An 18,846-nucleotide genomic window follows, 5' to 3' on the forward strand; every position below is an offset into this window, starting at 1 on the left:
AGACCCAGCAAGGCGGGCCCCCAGAAGACCACCCCAAACCCGGGCCCACAGCAAATATCTTCTGACCTGGAAATTTGGCAGGGCCTTGGTTCCAGCAGCAGTGGCTCATTTCACAAGCAGACCGCAGCACTAGTTAAAGCACACCACATTCAGGCCAGAGACTAAACACTGCCCACAACAGGCAAAGAAAGGCTCTGCAGAGGTCTGAAGGATAAAGCAGTCAGAACACAACAGCGAAGCACGAGCAGCACGCATTGGAGAAACTCTCTGAAGCAGCAGGCCCTGGGTAACAGGGGACACTACGCTGTAGGGCACTGCACGACCTCTTCTTCAGAAGGCCAATACCCTCAAGATCAAGAGACATAGCGGACTTTCCTAATACAGAGAAATAGGAACAGAGACTTAGACAAAATGAAAAGACAAAGACATCTGTCCCAAATGACAGGACAAGGCCATGGACAGAGATCTAAGTGAAATATATGTAAGTAATATGCCTGACAAAGAGTTTAAAGCCATGATCATAAAAATACTCTCTAGACTTTAAGATACAGTAATGGAAAGTAACCATGCTGAACAACAACAAAAATTATGCAAAACGAGAACAGACTTAGGGAACTCAGTGACTCCATTAAACATAAATGCATTTGCATTATAGGATTCCCACAAGAAGAAGAAGAAAGAAAAAAGGGGTAGAAAGTTTATTTTCAGAGATAATATCTGAAAAGTTCTCTAATCTGAGGAAGGAAACACATCCAGATCCAGGAGGCACAGAAAACCCCTAACAAAATCAACAAAGGGACATCCAGACCAACACATATTATATTAAAATGGCAAAACACTAATAAAGAAAACATTTTAAAGCAGCAAATAAAATAAAATAAAATCAGCAAAACAAAAGAAGAGAGTTACATATAAGGGAAACTCCATAAGGCTATTGGGATTTTTCAGCAGAAACTTTCCAAGCCACAAATGAGTGGCATGATATATTTAAACGTCTGAATGGGAAAAATATGCAACCAAGAATACTCTATCCAGTAAGGCTATCACTCAGAATACAGAGAGAAAGAGTTTCCCAAACAAAACAAGAAAACAGGTAATAAAATGGCAATAAATACATACCTATCATAATTACTTTGAATGTGAATGGACTAAATGCTTTAATCAAAAGACACAGGGTGACAGAATGAATAAAAAAAAAAAAAGACCCCTCTATATGCTACCTACAAAAGACTCATTTTAGGCCTAAAGACATCCACACATCAAAAGTGAGGGGATAGAGAAACATTTGTTATGAAAATAGATGTCAAAAGAAAGCTGGAGCAGTAACACTTATGTTAAACAAACTAAACTTTAAAAATAAAGGCTGTAAAAAGTAAAGACTATAACAAGAGACAAAGAAGAACACTAAGTAATAATAATAATGACAATCCAACAAGATCTAACAACTGTAAATATTTATGCACCCAACATGGAGGCACCCAAATATATAAAACAGTTAATAACAAACATAAAAGAACTAATTGATAATAATACAATAATAGTAGGTGATTTTAATACCCACTTATGTATAAATAAATCATCTAAACAGAAAACCAAACAAGGAAACAATGGCTTTCAATGACACACTGGAACAGATAGATTTAGCAGACATATCCAGAACATTCCATCCTAAAACAGCAAAATACATTCTTTTCAAGTACACATGGAACATTCTCCAGATCACATATTAAGCCACAAGATAAGCCTCAACAAATTCAAAAAGGCTGAAGTCATACCGTACATCTTTTCTGACCACAAGGCTATGATACTAGAAGTTAACCACAAGAAAAAATCTGGAAAGATCACAAATTTGTGGGGGTTAAATAACATGGTACTAAACAGTGAATGGGTCAATCAGGAAATAAAAGAGGAAATTTTAAAAGTACACAAAAACAAGTTAAAATGAAAACATAACGGTTTAAAACCTTTGGGATAGGGCTCCTGAAGTGGCTCATTTAGGTAAGTGGCCGACTTCAGCTCAGGTCATGATCTGGCAGTTCGTAAGTTTGAGCCCCACATCAGGCTCTACATTGACCGCTCAGAGCCTGGAGCTTGCTTCAGAATCTGTGTCTCCTTCTCTCTCTCTGCCCCTCCCCCAAACGTGCACGTGTGCAAGCTCTCTCAAAAATAAACCTTAAAAGAAAACGTAAAAAAATAAATAAAACCTTTGGGATGCAGCAAAGCAGTTCTAAGAAGGAAGGTTTTTTGTTTTTTTTTTTTTTAAGTTTATTTTTAAGACAGAGAGTGAGTAAGCAAGCTCAGGGGAGGGGCAGAGAGAGAGCAAGAAAGAGAATTCCAAGCAGGCTCTGTGCTGACAGCACAGAGCCCCCATGCAGGGCTCAATCTCACAAACCATGAGATCACAACCTGAGCTGAAATCAAGAGTCAGATGCTTAACCAACTGAGCCACCCAGGAACCCTAAGAAGAAAGTTTATTGCAGTACAGGCCTACCTCAAGAAGCAAGAAAAATCTCAAGTAAACAACCTACCCTTACATCTAAAGGAGCTAGAAAAAGAACAAATGAAGCCTAAAGCCAGGAGGAAGAATGAAAATAATAAATATTACAGCAGAAATAAATGATATAGAAACCATATACATATATATATATGTATATATGTATTGTGTGAGTACATGCATATATATACATATATATGTATATATATAAAATAAATCAATGAAACTAGGAGCTGGTTATTTGAAACAATTAATAAAACTGATAAACCTCTAGCTAGACTTATCAAAAAAAGAAAGGAACCAAATAAATCAAATCACAAATGAGAGAGAAAAAATAACAACCAACATGACAGAAATATAAACAATTGTAAGAGGATATTATTAAAAACTATATGCCAACAAATTGGACAACCTAGGAAAAAATGAATACCTAGAAACTTGTAAGTTACCAAAACTGAAACAGGAAGAAATAGAAAACCGGAACAGACTAATACAAGAAACTGAATCAGTAATAAAAAAATCTCCCAATAAACAAAAGTCCAGGACCAGATGGCTTTACAGGTGAACTCTACCAAACATTTAAAGAAGAGTTAATACATATTCTTCTCAAACTGTTCCAAAAAAAGAAAGAAGGGAAGGAAAATTCCAAATTCATTCTATGAGGCCAGCATTACCATGATACCAAAACCAGATAAAGACACCACACACACAAAAAAGAAAAAAGAGAGAGAGAGACACAATGAACTATAGGCCAACATCTCTAATGAACACAGATGCAAAAATCCTCAACAAAAATACTAGCAAACTGAATCCAACAATACATTAAAAAAAAATCATTCACCAGGATCAAGTAAGATTCATTCTTGGTTTGCAAGGGTAGTTCAATATTCACAAATCAATCAACATGATACATCACATCAATAAGAGAAAGGATGAGAACCATACAATCATTTCAATAGATGCATAAAAAGCATTTGACAAAGTACAACATCTATTCATGATAAAAACTCTCAACAAAGTAGGTGTAGAGGGAACACACCTCAACATAATAAAGGTCATATATGAAAAGCCCACAGCTACAACCATCATTAATTAGGAAAAACTGAGAACTTTTCCCCCTGAGATCAGGAACAAGATAAGGATATCCATCCCACTCGTTTTATTCAACTAAAATGTACTTCCAGTACATTTTAGTACTGGAAGTTCTAGCCACAGCAATTAGACAACAAAAAGAAAAAAAGCATCCAAAGCGATAAGGAAGAAGTAAAATGTTCACTATTCGCAGATGACATGTTACTCTATACACAAAACCCTAAAAGACTCCATCAAAACATTGCTGGAACTAATACATGAATTCTGTAAAGTCTGAGGATACAAAATCAATCTATAGAAATCTACTGCATTTCTATACAACAACAATGAAGCAGCAGAAAGAAAAATTAAGAAAACAATCCCATATACAATTGCAGCAAAAGTAATATGATACCTAGGAATAAACTTAACTAAAGTGAAAGACCCGTATTCTAAAAACTATAAAGAAATTTGGAAATGACACAAAGAAACGAAAAGACATTCCGTGCTCATGGACTGGAAGAAAAAATATTGTTATAATATCAATACTACCCAAAGTAATCTACACATTCAATCTACACATTCAATGCAATCCCTATCAAAATACAAAGAACATTTTTCACAAAACTAGAACTAACAATCCTGAAATTTGTATGGAACCACAAAAGACCCCTAATAGCCAAAACAATCTTGAAAAAGAAAAGTAAAGCTGGAGGCGTCACCACAACTCCAGACTTCAAATTACGTTACAAAGTTATAGTAATCAAAACAGTAGGATACTGGTACAAAAACAGACACAGAGATCAGTGGAACAGAATAGAAAATCCAGAAATGGGCCCACAATTATATGGTCGACTAATCTTTGACAAAGCTGGAAAGACCATCCAATGGAAAAAAGAGTCTCTTCAACAAATGGCGTTGGGAGAACTGGACAGCAACATGCAGAAGAATGAAACTAGGCCACTTTCTTACACCAGACACAAAAATAAATTTAAAATGGATCAAGGACCTAAATGTGAGACCAGAAACCATAAAAATCCTAGATGAGAGCACAGGCAGTAACTTCTCTGATGCTCGCTGTAGCAGCTTTTTTCTACACAGGTTCCCCAAGGCAAGGGAAACAAAAGCAAAAATAAACTATTGGCACTACATCAAAATAAAAAGCTTCTGCACAGCAAAGGAATCAATCAACAAAACTAAAAGGCAATCTATGGAATGAGAGAAGATATTTGCAAATGACATATCTGAAAAAGGGTTAGTATACAAAATACATAAGAACTTATAAAACTCAACAGCAAAAACAAATAATCCAATTAAAAAATTAAAAAATAGGCAAAAGACATGAACAGACATTTTTTTCCAAAGAAGACATACAGATGGCCAACGGACAATGAAAAGATGCTCAGTGTCACTGATCATCAGGGAAATGGAAATCAAAACTACAATGAGATATCACCTCACACCTGTTAGAAAGGCTAGTCAACAATGCAAGAAACAAAGGTGTTGGCAAAGATGTGGAGAGAAAGGAACACTCTTGCACAGTTGGTGGGAATGCAAACTGGTGCAGCCACTGTGGAAGACAATAGGGAGGTTCCTCAAAAAGTTAAACACAGAATTATTCTACGATCCAGTAATTAAACTATTTACCCAAAGAATACAAAAACACTAACTCAGAGGGATACATGCACCCTGATGTTTACGGAATTATTTATAATAGTGAAGATACGGAAGCAGCCCAAGTGTCCATCAATTGATGAATAAAGAATAAAAAAGAATGAAAATCTTTTCAGCCATAAAAAAGAATGAAATCTTGCCATTTGCAACAACATGGGTGGAGCTAGAGGATATAATGCTAAGCGAAGTCAGTCAGAGAAAGACCAATACCATATGATTGCACTCCCTTTGGGAGAGAGAGAGAAAAACCAAGAAGCCGACTCTTAACTACAGAGAACAAACTGATGGTTATCAGAGGGGTGGGGAGTGAAGGATGGGTGAAGTAGGTGATGGGGGCTAAGGAGTGCACTGGTCATGAGGAGTACCTGGTGATCCATGAACTGCTCAATCACCATACTGTACATGAAAAACCACTGTAATGCTGTATGTCAACTAACTGGAATTAAAATAAAAACTTTTACAAGATCTAGATCATTTCCAAATAAGACAAAATACTAAAACATTACTAAACATAAGTTTCTCTAATTTTGGCCTCTTATTGCAGAGAAACTAAAAGATATGTGGATGTTAATATTGCATTGGAAAATTTTAAAAGGCATACGCTTTTTAAATTTTGAAATGTATTCAATTCTAATCAATGTATGTAATTAAAGCTACTAAAAATAATCAAAATAAAAAATAAATAAAAATAATAAGGAAAACATCTCTGTATGGCAGGAAAGTAGGGTGTGTTTTCAGGAGAAAAAGGTATGAGAAAGGGAGATCATGTAGCTGGGTCACAGGCGTGCACAAGCGCATGCGTGGCTCTGGGGGTCCCAAACAGACCAGGTTCGGCCACTGGCCACTGAGGGAATCCAAAGGCAGAGAGACGAGGGGTGGTGGCACGAGGAATTTATTTCAGTGATGCCAAGGGCAGGAAGACAGGGGACTAGCATCTGAGAGACCATCGCCGAAGTGCTGAAAATACTCTCGGGTTTATATAAAGAAAATGTGGGCAAAGTGGGTGAGTACGTGCAGGTGGGCAGAGGGAGTCAAACTGGCCACTATCTTGGAGTCAATCATGGGCGGGGTCTTGCTGGTTCCGGAGGGTCCTTACTGCTTGAGGGGGCAGTTTCAGTTCCCTTCATGGGACACTTTGCCCGCTGGGTCTTCCGCCTGAGCCAAGAGACAAGCTAGAGAGAAGAACCCAGCTGGAATTTGAGGTCAAAATGGAGTCAGCAGAAGTTCTCTTTCAATACAGTTTTTGTTAAGGGGAAAGGAAGTCGTTTTGTCCTAAAACGAGGCTGGTTGTTTAAAGAGAAAAGAAAAAACATAGGACAAAATTGGAACGTAGGGGGAAAAAAGTTGTAGGTTTGCAGAAAAAAGAATCTTTAAACAGGAATTTTCATGTGTGGTCAAGCTGGTTAAGATGAAAATAAATGTATTTTAAAAAATGAGTTTTGGGGCGCCTAGGTGGCTCAGTCGGTTGAGCGTCCGACTTCAGCTCAGGTCACGATCTCACGGTTCGTGAGTTCGAGCCCCGCGTCGGGCTCTGGGCTGATGGCTCGGAGCCTGGAGCCTGCTTCCGATTCTGTGTCTCCCTCTCTCTCTGCCCCTCCCCCATTCATGCTCTGTCTCTCTCTGTCTCAAAAATAAATAAACATTTAAAAAAATAAATAAATAAAATAAATAAATAAATAAAAAATGAGTTTTGGGGGTGCCTCTGTGGCTCAACTGGGGTATGTGTTCGACTCTTGATTTCCACTTAGGTCATGATCTCAAGGTTTGTGAGATCAAGGCCAGTGTGGAGCATGAATCCTGCTTGAGATTGTCTCTCCCCTGCTCTCTCTCAAAATAAATAAATAAACATTTAAAAAAGGAGTTATAAGCTGGCACTAAATAAGAATCTGGTTTTCTTTCTGTTAAAAGGACAAAGTTTTCTTGGGCTTTTGATCTGATTTAGGTAAGACTAAAAACTTCTTTTAAGTTTGGGTTTCATAATCATCTGTGATCTTATTTAGGGAAGTGCTTGAAAACCTTTTTAAAAAATATTTTTGTCTAACTTCCTAAATTAAGTCCTTTTCACTTAGAATATTTCAAGGCACTTGTTAAATGAATTAGGTTTATTTGATATGTATATTACATGGAAAGCATTGTCAAAAAAGTAACACTAAGCCTTTTTATCATATTTGTAAGACTGTGGCACATGTGAATAAAGGCTATTCCCCTCACTGCCAGACTTTTGCCATCCTAATGTCCTTGTAACTTGGCAACCTCTGATATTTAAACAACCTTTTATTTCAGGATAAACAATCTCCCTGCGCACCTAACTTTTCACAAACAAAATTAGAATCTCATTGTCAACTCCCCTAAATTGACACTGCTGAGTTAAAGAGCGCCTACCAGAAGGTATTCATGATTTATAATTCACTCCTTTTGACAGGTCCCTGTTTCCCTGATTAGGGATAGATGCATGAGGCTATGATAAAGAACAATGGACACACGTGGAAGTACGACTGTTAGGGCAAGACCCTGGGGGGGGCCTCAAAAGGCAGGTTAGGCAGCTAGGGTCCCCTCTGAGCCTACTGGTGACCCCTGAGTGCTTGGGGGAGGTGGGGGGCGGTGTCACAATACAATGGTAGGAAATCAAAATACAGGGATGCAGGGGTGGGAGACAAGAGGCCGGCCAGCTAGGGCACCATTTATAAAAGCTAATGATGAGGGTGAACGTGTTTCTGAACTGTGCTAGTGGCAGCCAGAATGGAAAGAGATAGTGGGAGGAAGGGGGAAAGGGTCAGAGGAATCAAAAATGCTGGGGCTCCTGCTGGGATAGAAATGTTGGTCTCAGGAGCAGAAAGTTTTATGTCGATATTAAAGCCAATGGAAAACAATGTGTTCAAGAATACTTAGCATTGCACTGGGAAACTCAGAAGTACAATATTAGTAACAAAATTCAGCCAGATTCTCTACAGCAGACTACTCAGGAATGTTGCAAAAGAATACCAACAAGGATGAGTCTTAACTAGTCCTCTGATACATTCACACCAGAAAACCCCTGTGAAAGGAATTTAGTAGCAGGATTCTACTACAGACTGACAACTGGATGCATTACATTTTTACCTCAAGTCCATCTCAGCGAGAATGCTGAATTTCCAACACGCTGTTTATTAGAAGAACTGTCCTGTTTCCTATTTGACCCCATGAGTACAGTTATGCAAATGTGGACAAAGGGGTGGAGGTCTGGAATTAACAATTTTGCCTTAGCTTACCTTTCATTTTCTTTTAATTGAGGGGAAGTTCACGAAACACAAAATCAACCATTCTGAAGTGAATAATTCGGTAGCGTTCAGTATTCACAAGGCTGCGTAACCACCATTTTCTGTTTATTCCCCAAACCCCATCATTTTTAAAAAGGAACAATAATACCGCTCTTAGTGTATCTGGTAACTTTACCAACATGAGGATAGCATACATAACTATTAAAAAAAAATCTGTGGTCACACTAAGCCTTTAACCAACCATATACTACACACACACACACACACACACACACAGTGTTGTCTCCATCGTAATTCATTTTGTGCATTTAATATGTTGTGAAACTACAGGAGTTTTATTCTAAAAATAGTCTCCCTGTAGTTTCACAACATATTAAATTCAGAAAATGAAGTACCCTTATTATTCTTCTAATACCTTTGACACAGATCTTATACACAGATGCCTCATTCTCCTTTATCTAGGTACCAGAAAAGTTCTGAACTTCTTTAAAAAAAAACAAAGGCGAAAAGAGACTTCAATGTGCCATACCTGATTGGGATGGCTGGCCGCTTCCTTCCCAAATCAGCTTCAAAGAGGAAGCCTTCCACGGCAATAAATAAAAACTGTGCAAATGTCACAATGTTCCCACATCCTGGATGCTTCCTGTGTAGTAAATAACAAAAAGGTAAATAAGGTACGAAAAGCTGAGATAAAGGGCACCAACACTTGTTATACTGATAGTTCAGAATAACAGGGAGGCCTGATTTCTATTACCCACTGTGCTTTGTCTCCGGTTTCACAGCCTGTGGATCACACACAACCATCAACCGAGCTCACAGAGAAGAGTGTCAAGGTTTCTTATTTCACTCTTCCCTGGTTGTAGCAGGCCACGAGTAAGAAGCACTCTGATGCAGTTATTCTTAGAACCACGATACAACTTTCCTGGTAAGCTGGAGGAAGTGCTCGTATGTGGGATCCTCAGTGAAGCACAAGGACTTTAGGCAGGATCCCAGTCAGCTTGAGCAGCAAAGTCCAGCACAGAAATACACCGAGGTCTCCGGGAACGTTCACGTAGCCTCCGGACCAGGAACCACGGAGACTACCATTAATGGAAGACATGCACCTGCTTTGGTGACAGGGCCACCACCTTAGATAAGGTCCCCAAGGGACAACTGGTTCTTGGGGTGGAGAGATTCATACTCTTTTTCTAAGTCTCAAGCACAGATATGCATACAGCACATGAACCGGTATCTAATGCATCTGCGGAGGGGTGATCAGGAAGAAAATGTCTACAGACAGAGGATCTCTGGCCGGAGTAAGGAGAGATAAGGAGCAAAACGAAGAAAAGACTGAAGAACACTCCTATCGTCTACCGTTCCCCACAACTCTTAACATACATCTATCAGGTACTCGACAGATGGTGAAACTGAATCGAACCTCTTCAGGGATCCATGCCAGGGTTGAGCGATCTTCCACAGTGACTGATAGGAACATATTTTTAAGACAGAAAAAAAAAAAAAAAATCCTTCTGACCTCCCTCTTGAAACACTCTGCGAAAACTGGTCACTTAAAAGGCCTGTGGTTTTGAGTCTGTCTTCTATTAGGTTCTGCTCAGTCACTGGAAGAAGTACAAAGCGAACCGTTGTCTTTGTTTCTGTGAAGCTTCCAGATTTCTCATATGACCAGTATTTTTCAGGCTTCATATTCTGTGTTCTCATCTTGACCAAGGACATTTACTTACCAGAGGCTAGTGAGTAGAGGGATTCTTGTATTGCAAATGTACTATCACATTGAAAATAATGCTATTTAGGGGCGCCTGGGTGGCTCAGTCGGTTGAGCGTCCGACTTCAGCTCGGGTCATGATCTCACAGTCTGTGAGTTCGAGCCCCTAGTCGGGCTCTGTGCTGACAGCTCAGAGCCTGGAGCTGTTTCGGGTTCCGTGTCTCCCTCCCTCTCTCTCTGACCCTCCCCCATTCATGCTCTGTCTCTCTCTGTCTCAAAAATAAGTAAATGTTAAAAAAATAAAAAATAAAAAAAAAATAATGCTATTTATTAAAAACAACCCCAATTCTCTCTTGGTGGCGTTAAGATTAAACTGCAGTGCCAACTAGACAAGCTCTTAAATATGCCCATCAGGCGTAAAAGGGACAACTCAACATGAGCCTCTCCCGTGCAGAGCTCTGCTTACCGTCTGGAACAGAACCACTGTTCCTCTTCGGTCTCTACCGCCTGTGGAGGTGTCCCTGAAAACGACTGCTTTATGTTCAACCATCTCTTTTAGCATTTACGTTCAAGGGACAGGGATAAAGGCGGTACAAAACCATAAATAATCACGTAAGACATCTACCTCCCTTGAAGAGCTAATTAGAACCATCAGCCGACATAGGGGTGACGGGAGAAGGTACTTCAGCTCTAGATAGTTCCTGGCACGGTTCTTGTTCAACTCAGGCTAGGCTGCTCTTTAAAACCCCATGTGCCTGAGAAGCCTCACCGCTTCCCTCCCCTCCCCCAGGTCCGCTCAGACTGCTGTGGGGTAGGGCCCTGGAACCCGGACTTTTCAAAGCTTTCCACGTGATTCTAGTGGGCAGCCAGAGCTGAGAACCACTAGTGTAGGTCTAGGGAGAGGGCAGAAGATGTGGGGGGAGGTGTGTGTGTGTGTGTGTGTGTGTGTGTGTACCCACCCATGTAAGATGTGCGGGTAATTCTCATATGCTCTCACAGAGTTGAGAACCACTGTAGTCCACGGTGGTTAAAAGAACACAATGGCTGGGGCGCCGGGTGGCTCAGTTGGTTAAGTATCGGACTTCGGCTCAGGTCATGATCTCACAGTTTGTGAGTTCAAGCCCCGCATCGGGCTCTGTGCTGCAGCCTGCTTTGGATTCTGGGCCTCCCTCTCTCTCTCTGCCCCTCCCCTGCTCAGGCTCTGTCTCTAAGATAAATTAAAAAAAAAAAAAAAAAAAAGGAAAAAAAAAAAAAGCACACAATGACAGGTAGGATCCAGGTCTCTACCACTTACTGTGTGAGAGTACAAGTTTATTCCCCTAAGTTTTGTTTCCTTATTTTTAAAATGGGAACAGTATTAGTTCCTATCTCACCTCACTAGTTTATCGTAGACAAGCCAGTCCCTGAAAAGTACGTAATAGCGTGCCACAGAGGCAAAAAGGCCCTAGGATCTCACACACTGAAGGCCTTCAATCACAGTATAGTTAACTCTTCTAAAAAGGCATTTATCTTGACCAGTTTTTCTCACTTATAAAAATGCAAGTGATACAGTTTTCACTTTGTAGCGAGGATCCAATGAGAGAATATATATCAAGCGCCAAACACAAGACTTAGCCCAAAAGGGGCTCATCAAGCTTCCTCCCTTCCTCCTGTTTTCTTTTTACCAACAGATTAGGTCATTTCCATTAAAGAACAATTACGGAGGGGTGCCTGGGTGGCTCCGTTGGTTAAGCCCTCGACTTCAGCTCAGGTCACCATCTTGTGGTTCCTGGGTCTGAGCCCTGCCTCGGGCTCTCTGCCGTCAGCACAAAGCCCCCTTCTGATGCAGTCTCCCCCTCTGCCCTTCCCCCTTTCCCACTCTCTCTCAAAATAAATAAATAAACATTAAAAAACAAAAGGACAATTATGGAGAACCTCTTATGTGTCAAATTCGGTGCTAGGGGGCTCCCAATGTGAAGACCTGATCCCTGAGCCCTTAAGGATGTGACAATGTACTGAGGGAGCCAAACATGGAATCTGAAAACAGTAAGCCACACAGGGAAGGTCAGAGGACCGCCCGGGTCCAATTCGTCTTCACGCCCCTAGTCTCTGGGCACAGCATCTGACCTTCACTCAAGGAGCTGAAGGGGAGGGTGCCTCCCTTTAAGCAAATAGGACCTAAAATAGTAGTACTGTATAAAAGATAAAAAGAAACCATTTATTTCAAAAAATGATTCACAAGTGTATTCCTCACAGGACCTTTGAAACGGCATAATGATTTTTAATTTTATCTTTATTTTACAGAGGTAGTTATTATTACGCCCATTTCATTGCTAAGGGCACTGAGGGCCACGTGGCACTGACTCAGGTAAGTCTCCCAGAGCCACATGGCACATAAATGATGCGTGCAGACTCCCTTATATTATTGTTTACAATTCAGTGGTTTCTCGTATATTTAAAACTGTGCAGCCATTACCATTTTAGGGCATTTCCAAAAGAAATCCCATACCCTCCCCCTATCCCTTGACAACCCTATTCTACTTCGTCTCTATCTCCATAGGATTTTTAAATCTCCCTAATGTACTCACATAATTAATTTTTAAAAAAAAATCAACAGCGTTTTCGGGAACACACCGCTGCCAGTGGAACTATTTGTTTTAACTTGAATAATTCATTTTTTTTTTTCATTTTAAAACTTCAGCATTAAAAACTTGGCTCCTTCTCCCTAAATCACTTGTTCTCTTGGACTTTATTCCTTAGAAATTATAATCACCAACTGCAAACAGTTTCTCTTACTTTGAATTCTCTTTGGCAAGAATTCAAATTTTGACTTCAAAGATGAGCAACTCCGAAGGGAAAGAAATCTACGCCTTTCGTATTTCTTATTCTAGATTTAGGAAACTTCCTTGAGTCAACATTACGCACTTGATTGTCAAATCAAATGGAAAAAAGAAAATGTTTCAGATTGTTCTCCCGACGTAAGGCACGCACTACCTTGCCTGGCTAGTTAGCTGATAGGGGCGCATCCTGTTTCCAAGCTCTTTCAGGAGGGAGATGAAGGCATCCATTCATTAACTACTTCACATCTGTTCTGTACACTGCATGGAGCTTTTTATTTTAGTATAGGTCCCAATTATAGATACAAAAATCAGAAAGAAAAACCTAAATTTATTTTCCAATTTGGGGAAGATGGATAAAGACGCTTGCTTCTTCCTACAGGTCACTCTAGCTTTTCATGTGTATTTAGTGTTCTAGTTGCCTCTTTATTAGGGCACGTAATGGTTCCAAGGAAGCCATAGGAGAAGCAGAGTTCCTGCTCTATAAAAATTTATGAGCTTTCCACCGTGATGTCCCAAGATAAAGTCAAAAGTGATGAGGAGGCCAAATCTACAAAGAACCATAAAGGCCATCTGGTTCAACCAGCTCTCATTTTATTGATCTTTGGCATGGTAAGTCGTGAGTTGCCCAAGCAAATCAGGAAAAAGCTGCTACTCAGCCTGATGTATGCCACCCACTACATTAACAAATGTACCCCTCACAGCTTTATGAAAACCCACTGCTGTACTGCAAAGAGCCAGATTTATAAAAAAGGTTAAAGGAGGAGGATTTGTTTATAAATTATTCAGACTGTTCTACACAGAAGCTCCTACAATTCACAGAAGCATTAGATTTATCCACGGCTTTTCATGAGCAGCTCATAAAGCAAGGTTTACCTGTACTGAAAGTTTAGAAGGGGAAGGTCAGTGTGCTTCAGGCGCTTTGCACGTGCATCTCATTCAATCCTTCAAAACCCTGTGGGTCTGGCGGAGCGACCACCAGCCTTTTGAAGTTCAAAGAGCAGACTCAGGAGGTGAAGTAACTTAGCCAAGAGCTCACACTTAGTCAAGAGGACCTTCAGTTGCTACGTACTCTGAAGTCACACAGCCTTTGGTAGGATTTAACTTAATGACGTATTCACCACAACTATTACACTATTATTCTCTGACTTTCATTTCCATGGCTGGCCTGATTTTATCATCTTAACATTTTTAAGTCAATTTCTGAAGTGATCTTACTTTGAAGTTTGTAAGACTAACAACCGGCTACATTTTTCTTTCCATTTTTAAACCTCTCTCCACCTACTCCCCAAAGAAGTGACAGATCTTTATCAACACTTTCTGCATAAAATTTCAAGCTCTTTAACAGCAAAAATTAACCCACACCGTAAGTAAACTGATTGCTTCAGAATGACGTTATCAATGGGATCATGAAAATAAAATACATTTCCAGTAGCCTCCACGTGAGAAACTGACCAAAATTCTGTGGGACGCTCAAGTTCAAAAATTACAGAGGGGCTGCAGACGATACTAGACTAGAGTTTAGGTATCCTGGATTCTAGTTCTGGTTCTGCCACTTAAATTTACAGTAAAAGACCATCTACCTTCTTGGGACCTGTCTCACTTTCAGTAAAAGAGATTATAATTTCTGACCTATTTGGTACACAAGATTGTTCGGATGATCAGTAGAGATGTCCTGATTCAGAAATATGGCCACAGATATTATTTTATTTTACAGGCAGAAAAGGGAGACCCCAGAACCAAGACTTGAGATTTTTTAATGCTGAGCCTTTTCTAGTCTACCTGTTATCTTTTCTGTAACAACAGTTTCCATCCACTGAACTTTACGCACTACTCAGTATCGAGTGCCACCTCAATAAAGCCAACCTGGTTTCCTTTTGGGAACGTGTCATAATCATTCTTAAAGTTACGCTTCCAAATGCATGCTTCTCAATTTAAAGACTGTAACATCTTAGAGCTGGAATTCCTCCCTCCGGTCAAGGGGACGGGCTCTCTGAATAAAAATCCACTCTACTACATCGCTGGGAGGTATGCTGGGTCGAGTGCTCCCAACCATCTCTAAAGCCAATAAAACAAACGTTTTGGGGAGCCACATTAAAGAAACTTTCTTTGCAGCGAGTACAAAATCAGACTGCTTTAGAAGTCAAAAAGCTTTGCCCAAGTCAAACGCGTGGCATTAACGGGATCGAGAAGAGGTGGAAGAAACCTGGGTTCTGCCACGAGCTTCCTGCCGACCTTGGACCCGTCACGAGAAAAACTGCAGGCTTCGGTCCCCAGTGCGTGAGGACGGCACCCGGGGCGCTCCCCTCCGAGGGATGCTGTGAAGCTGGTGGACGGGATAGCGGGCAGCGCGCGGGACCACGGGACAGCCGACTCCGCTGGCCGTGCTACCCGGGCCCCCGCGCGCCGCCAGCGGGGGTGCGGCCCGCGAAGGTCACTTACCGGGCCAGGAGCTCTAGGAAGATCACGTTACTGCAGCAGCCTGCGAACACCAGGCCCACCGCGAACGCCGGGCGCATGACCGGTGCCGGGGAAGGAGAGCGAGCGCGCACAAGCAGGCGCCCGCTTATACCGCCACCCTAAGAAGCCCGGCTGCTGCGTTCGCCGCGGCACAGAACATCCCCACGGCCCTGCAGCGCTGCTCTCCCCCGGAGCCGCCACCGACGCTGCCGGCCGAGGAGCTGTAGTTCGCAGTCGGCTCCGGCCCCATTCATCCGAGGGGGTGTCCCGGTCCCGGCCAGACTACACATCCCAGGATGCCGCGCGCCCTTACGCCTGGCTGACGTTCCCGCCTCAAGGTTCTTCCGCCAGAGAAGAGAGCGGGAGGAGAAGCCCGTCATGCCTAGCGCGGTAGGAGGACGCGGGGCTTGCTGGGAAGTGAAGTTCCAATGCTGTCAACGTGGTTTCTCGCCAGGCCTCCCAGGCTCAGGAAGGGATTCGACCATCGCTGTAACAACAAACTCAAAGCTGATGGCACTAGAACTACAGACCTGTGATTAATTGATTGTCAGAGGCGTTACCACCTGAAACAATTCTCCTGAATTGAGTGAAAGTAGAAATCCCTGTGAACTTACTTGTCTACGAATAGAAACTTGGCTGAGCCCCTAATCATCTCCGCTATCCCAGGCAACTTCTTTGAGCCTGAGTCTCATCCTAGCTAAAAATGGGAACGGTAATGCCTATCTTACCTGGTTGTTGTAAGGTGCCACAATCACATCACCTGTGGATCTTGTTTAAATGCAGACTATGATTCCCTAGAACTGTGGTGTTTCCTGAGATTCTGCGTTTCTAGTATGTTCCCAGGTCACGCTGATGCTACTGGTCTGTGGACCACACTTGGAAGAACAGACACCCATAAAACAGATGACTCTGGAGACCCCTCTATCCCACCCCTCCCATTGGTTTGGGGACTTTCTGCCAGCCAACCTGTCTATAGTCTCCTCCTTCCTAATAGCTTGTGATTGTTCTCAAACAAACTTATTTTTGTTGTTCATTTTGCCATCAGATATCTTTAAAGAGTAATCTAAATGCATAGTTGCTGCTTTTGACTCCGATCAAAGCGAGATTATTGAAAGTAGTCTCATTCAGACCTCTCTAATAACCTCCTAATTGTCAAAGCCATACACCACGGTCTTAGTTTACTTGACCTTGCAGTGGCTTTTGACAATGAAAACTCCATCTTCTTGACATTCTCTTGTCCATCTGCTTATAAGACATAGGTCTCCTGTTTCTCTTGCTACTTCTCTGACTTATGTCTTTCAGTTTTGTTTGCAGGCTTTTCCTCCTCTGCCCCAAGTCTTCCGAAATTCCATGATGTGTCCCTCTTCTGGTAGCGCTAAACGCTTTCTATTGGTGATCGCATCTCTAATTTCAACCATCATTACATGTAACTGTGAGCCTGTGTGTGTATACGTGTACATGTACAGCCCCAATTTCCTATGTGCCTTAAATAAAACTGCTTATTTGACTTCGTCACCAATATATCCTTGTAAACCCTTCAGCTTAAGCATGCACACAGTTCATTATCTATGTCCCATAAAGCCCCTTATTTCTATTATGGACATTGTCCACACCTATTCTCTTTGGGCAAAAACGTGAAAGATTTTCACAGTCTTCCTCTCCCTCCCACCACACGTTTATTTGATCTCTACGTCCTGTCAATTCTCCAGATTCCAGACTCTCCATCCAGTTATCCCCCTGTAAAAACCTTTGAACACGTCTTGGTACCTTCAGCCTCTGCCTTCTTCAACCCATCCTCCACGCTGTCTCCAGACTGTGTTTCAAAAAAAAAAAAAAATCAAATTCGCTATGTCACACTGCTATTCTAAACTGTCTGTTCTAGTCATCTAGTACTGTGTAATAAACCACCGTGAAATGTAGTGATTCATGATACAGTGTAGAGCCAAAAAAATTCTTTTTTACAGTTCTTATGTTGACCACGTTCAACACATTCTCCATTGGGGTTTCTGATGCAGTTGTGGTCAGGTGTCAGCTAAAGTTGGAGTCACCTGAAAGCTTGACTGGGCTGAGGAATAGTTCTTCTCACATGGTGTCTCTTAAGCTGTGTTTCCTCACAATATCGTGGACTCAGGATAGCTGGACTTCTTATATGATGACGGGCTCCCCTTGAAACAAGTTTTCCAAGAAATCGAGGCAGAAGCCACAATGGCCTCAGAAGTCACGCAGTGTCACTTATAACCAGATTCTATTGGTTTCATTGGCCAACCCAGATTCACTGTGGGAGAGGACTAAAAAAGGCATCAGGGGTGTGTGGTGGGCAGGGGTGGGGGCAGAAAGGCATCTGTGAAGACTATCTATACAGCACTTGTTGGCTCCTTATGTAAAACGCACACTTGTAGAAGGTGTACAAACGTGTCACAATCAGACCTCAGCTCACCTCTGTGGTTTCATCTTTTGCCATTCTTTCCAGTGCTATCAGGAATCCTGCCACATTAAACGCTCTCTATTCTCTGCATTTACAGTGACTTTCAAAATTCACATCTCTGCACATGCTTAGAACACCCTTACCCTTTTCTCTTTGGCCACCTCTTACTCATCCTTTTACGGAAGACAGTGGAGCGAGTATATGCTTCTACACTGTGCAGAGGGAAGGTCCCCTCTCAGACACCACTTTTCTTTTCAAAAAAAAATGTTTTTAATTTTTTAATGTTTATTTATTTTTGAGAGAGACAGAGAGAGAGAGAGAGCGCACATGGGGGAGGGGCAGAGAGAGAGAGAGGGAGACACAGAACCTGAAACAGCTCCAGGCTCTGAGCTGTCCGCACAGAGCCAGATGCGGGGCTCGAACTCACGGACCGTGAGATCATGACCTGAGCCGGAGTTGGACGCTTAACCGACTGAGCCACCCAGGTGCCTCAAAGACGCCACTTTTCTATGTGTAGCTTTTCAATTCTTGGCTCCCTCCTCCACCTGCAGCACTCCATCTATGCCTAAATTAATCCACGAATCGCGTTGTATTATAGTTGTCATTTTCAACTTGTCCCTTTATGGACAGAGCCAAGAATAATAACTAATTCATCTCTAGAGCCTCAGCACCATATACAGTGAGTGGTATATAATACGTTCATATGTTTTTGTTGAATGAGTGAGCCTGACTTTATTATTCGAATCAAATAACTATAGCTCATAAATTCAATAAATATGTATGTTTTTATTACATATTTTATTAAATAGATAATACTTTTCAGCGTGACTAATTTTGAAACATCAAAAATGCACTGCTCAATTAATTTGCATAAACAATGATCTAGATAACCGATGCCCTGGCCAAGAAACAGAACATTGCCAGCATCCCAAAGCTCCTTGTTCCCC

The 18,846-nt window shown here is 41.5% G+C and overlaps 1 protein-coding gene across 1 annotated transcript in view; it reads right to left on the minus strand.

Moving 5' to 3' along the window:
- SLC35B4 (solute carrier family 35 member B4) overlaps window positions 1-15,706 on the minus strand; it is a 35,832-nt gene extending 20,126 nt beyond the window's left edge. The window contains exons 1-2 of the mRNA XM_042925188.1: window positions 15,457-15,706; window positions 9,026-9,139 (exon numbers count right to left, since the gene is read on the minus strand). Coding sequence (XP_042781122.1) covers window positions 9,026-9,139; window positions 15,457-15,533 — 191 coding nt within the window. The 5' untranslated portion in view covers window positions 15,534-15,706. The remainder of the gene's footprint in view (window positions 1-9,025; window positions 9,140-15,456) is intronic.
- Window positions 15,707-18,846: the final 3,140 nt, after the last annotated feature.

This window comes from Panthera leo, chromosome A2 (genome assembly GCF_018350215.1).
Source record: "Panthera leo isolate Ple1 chromosome A2, P.leo_Ple1_pat1.1, whole genome shotgun sequence".
NCBI classification, from domain to species: Eukaryota; Metazoa; Chordata; class Mammalia; order Carnivora; family Felidae; genus Panthera; species Panthera leo.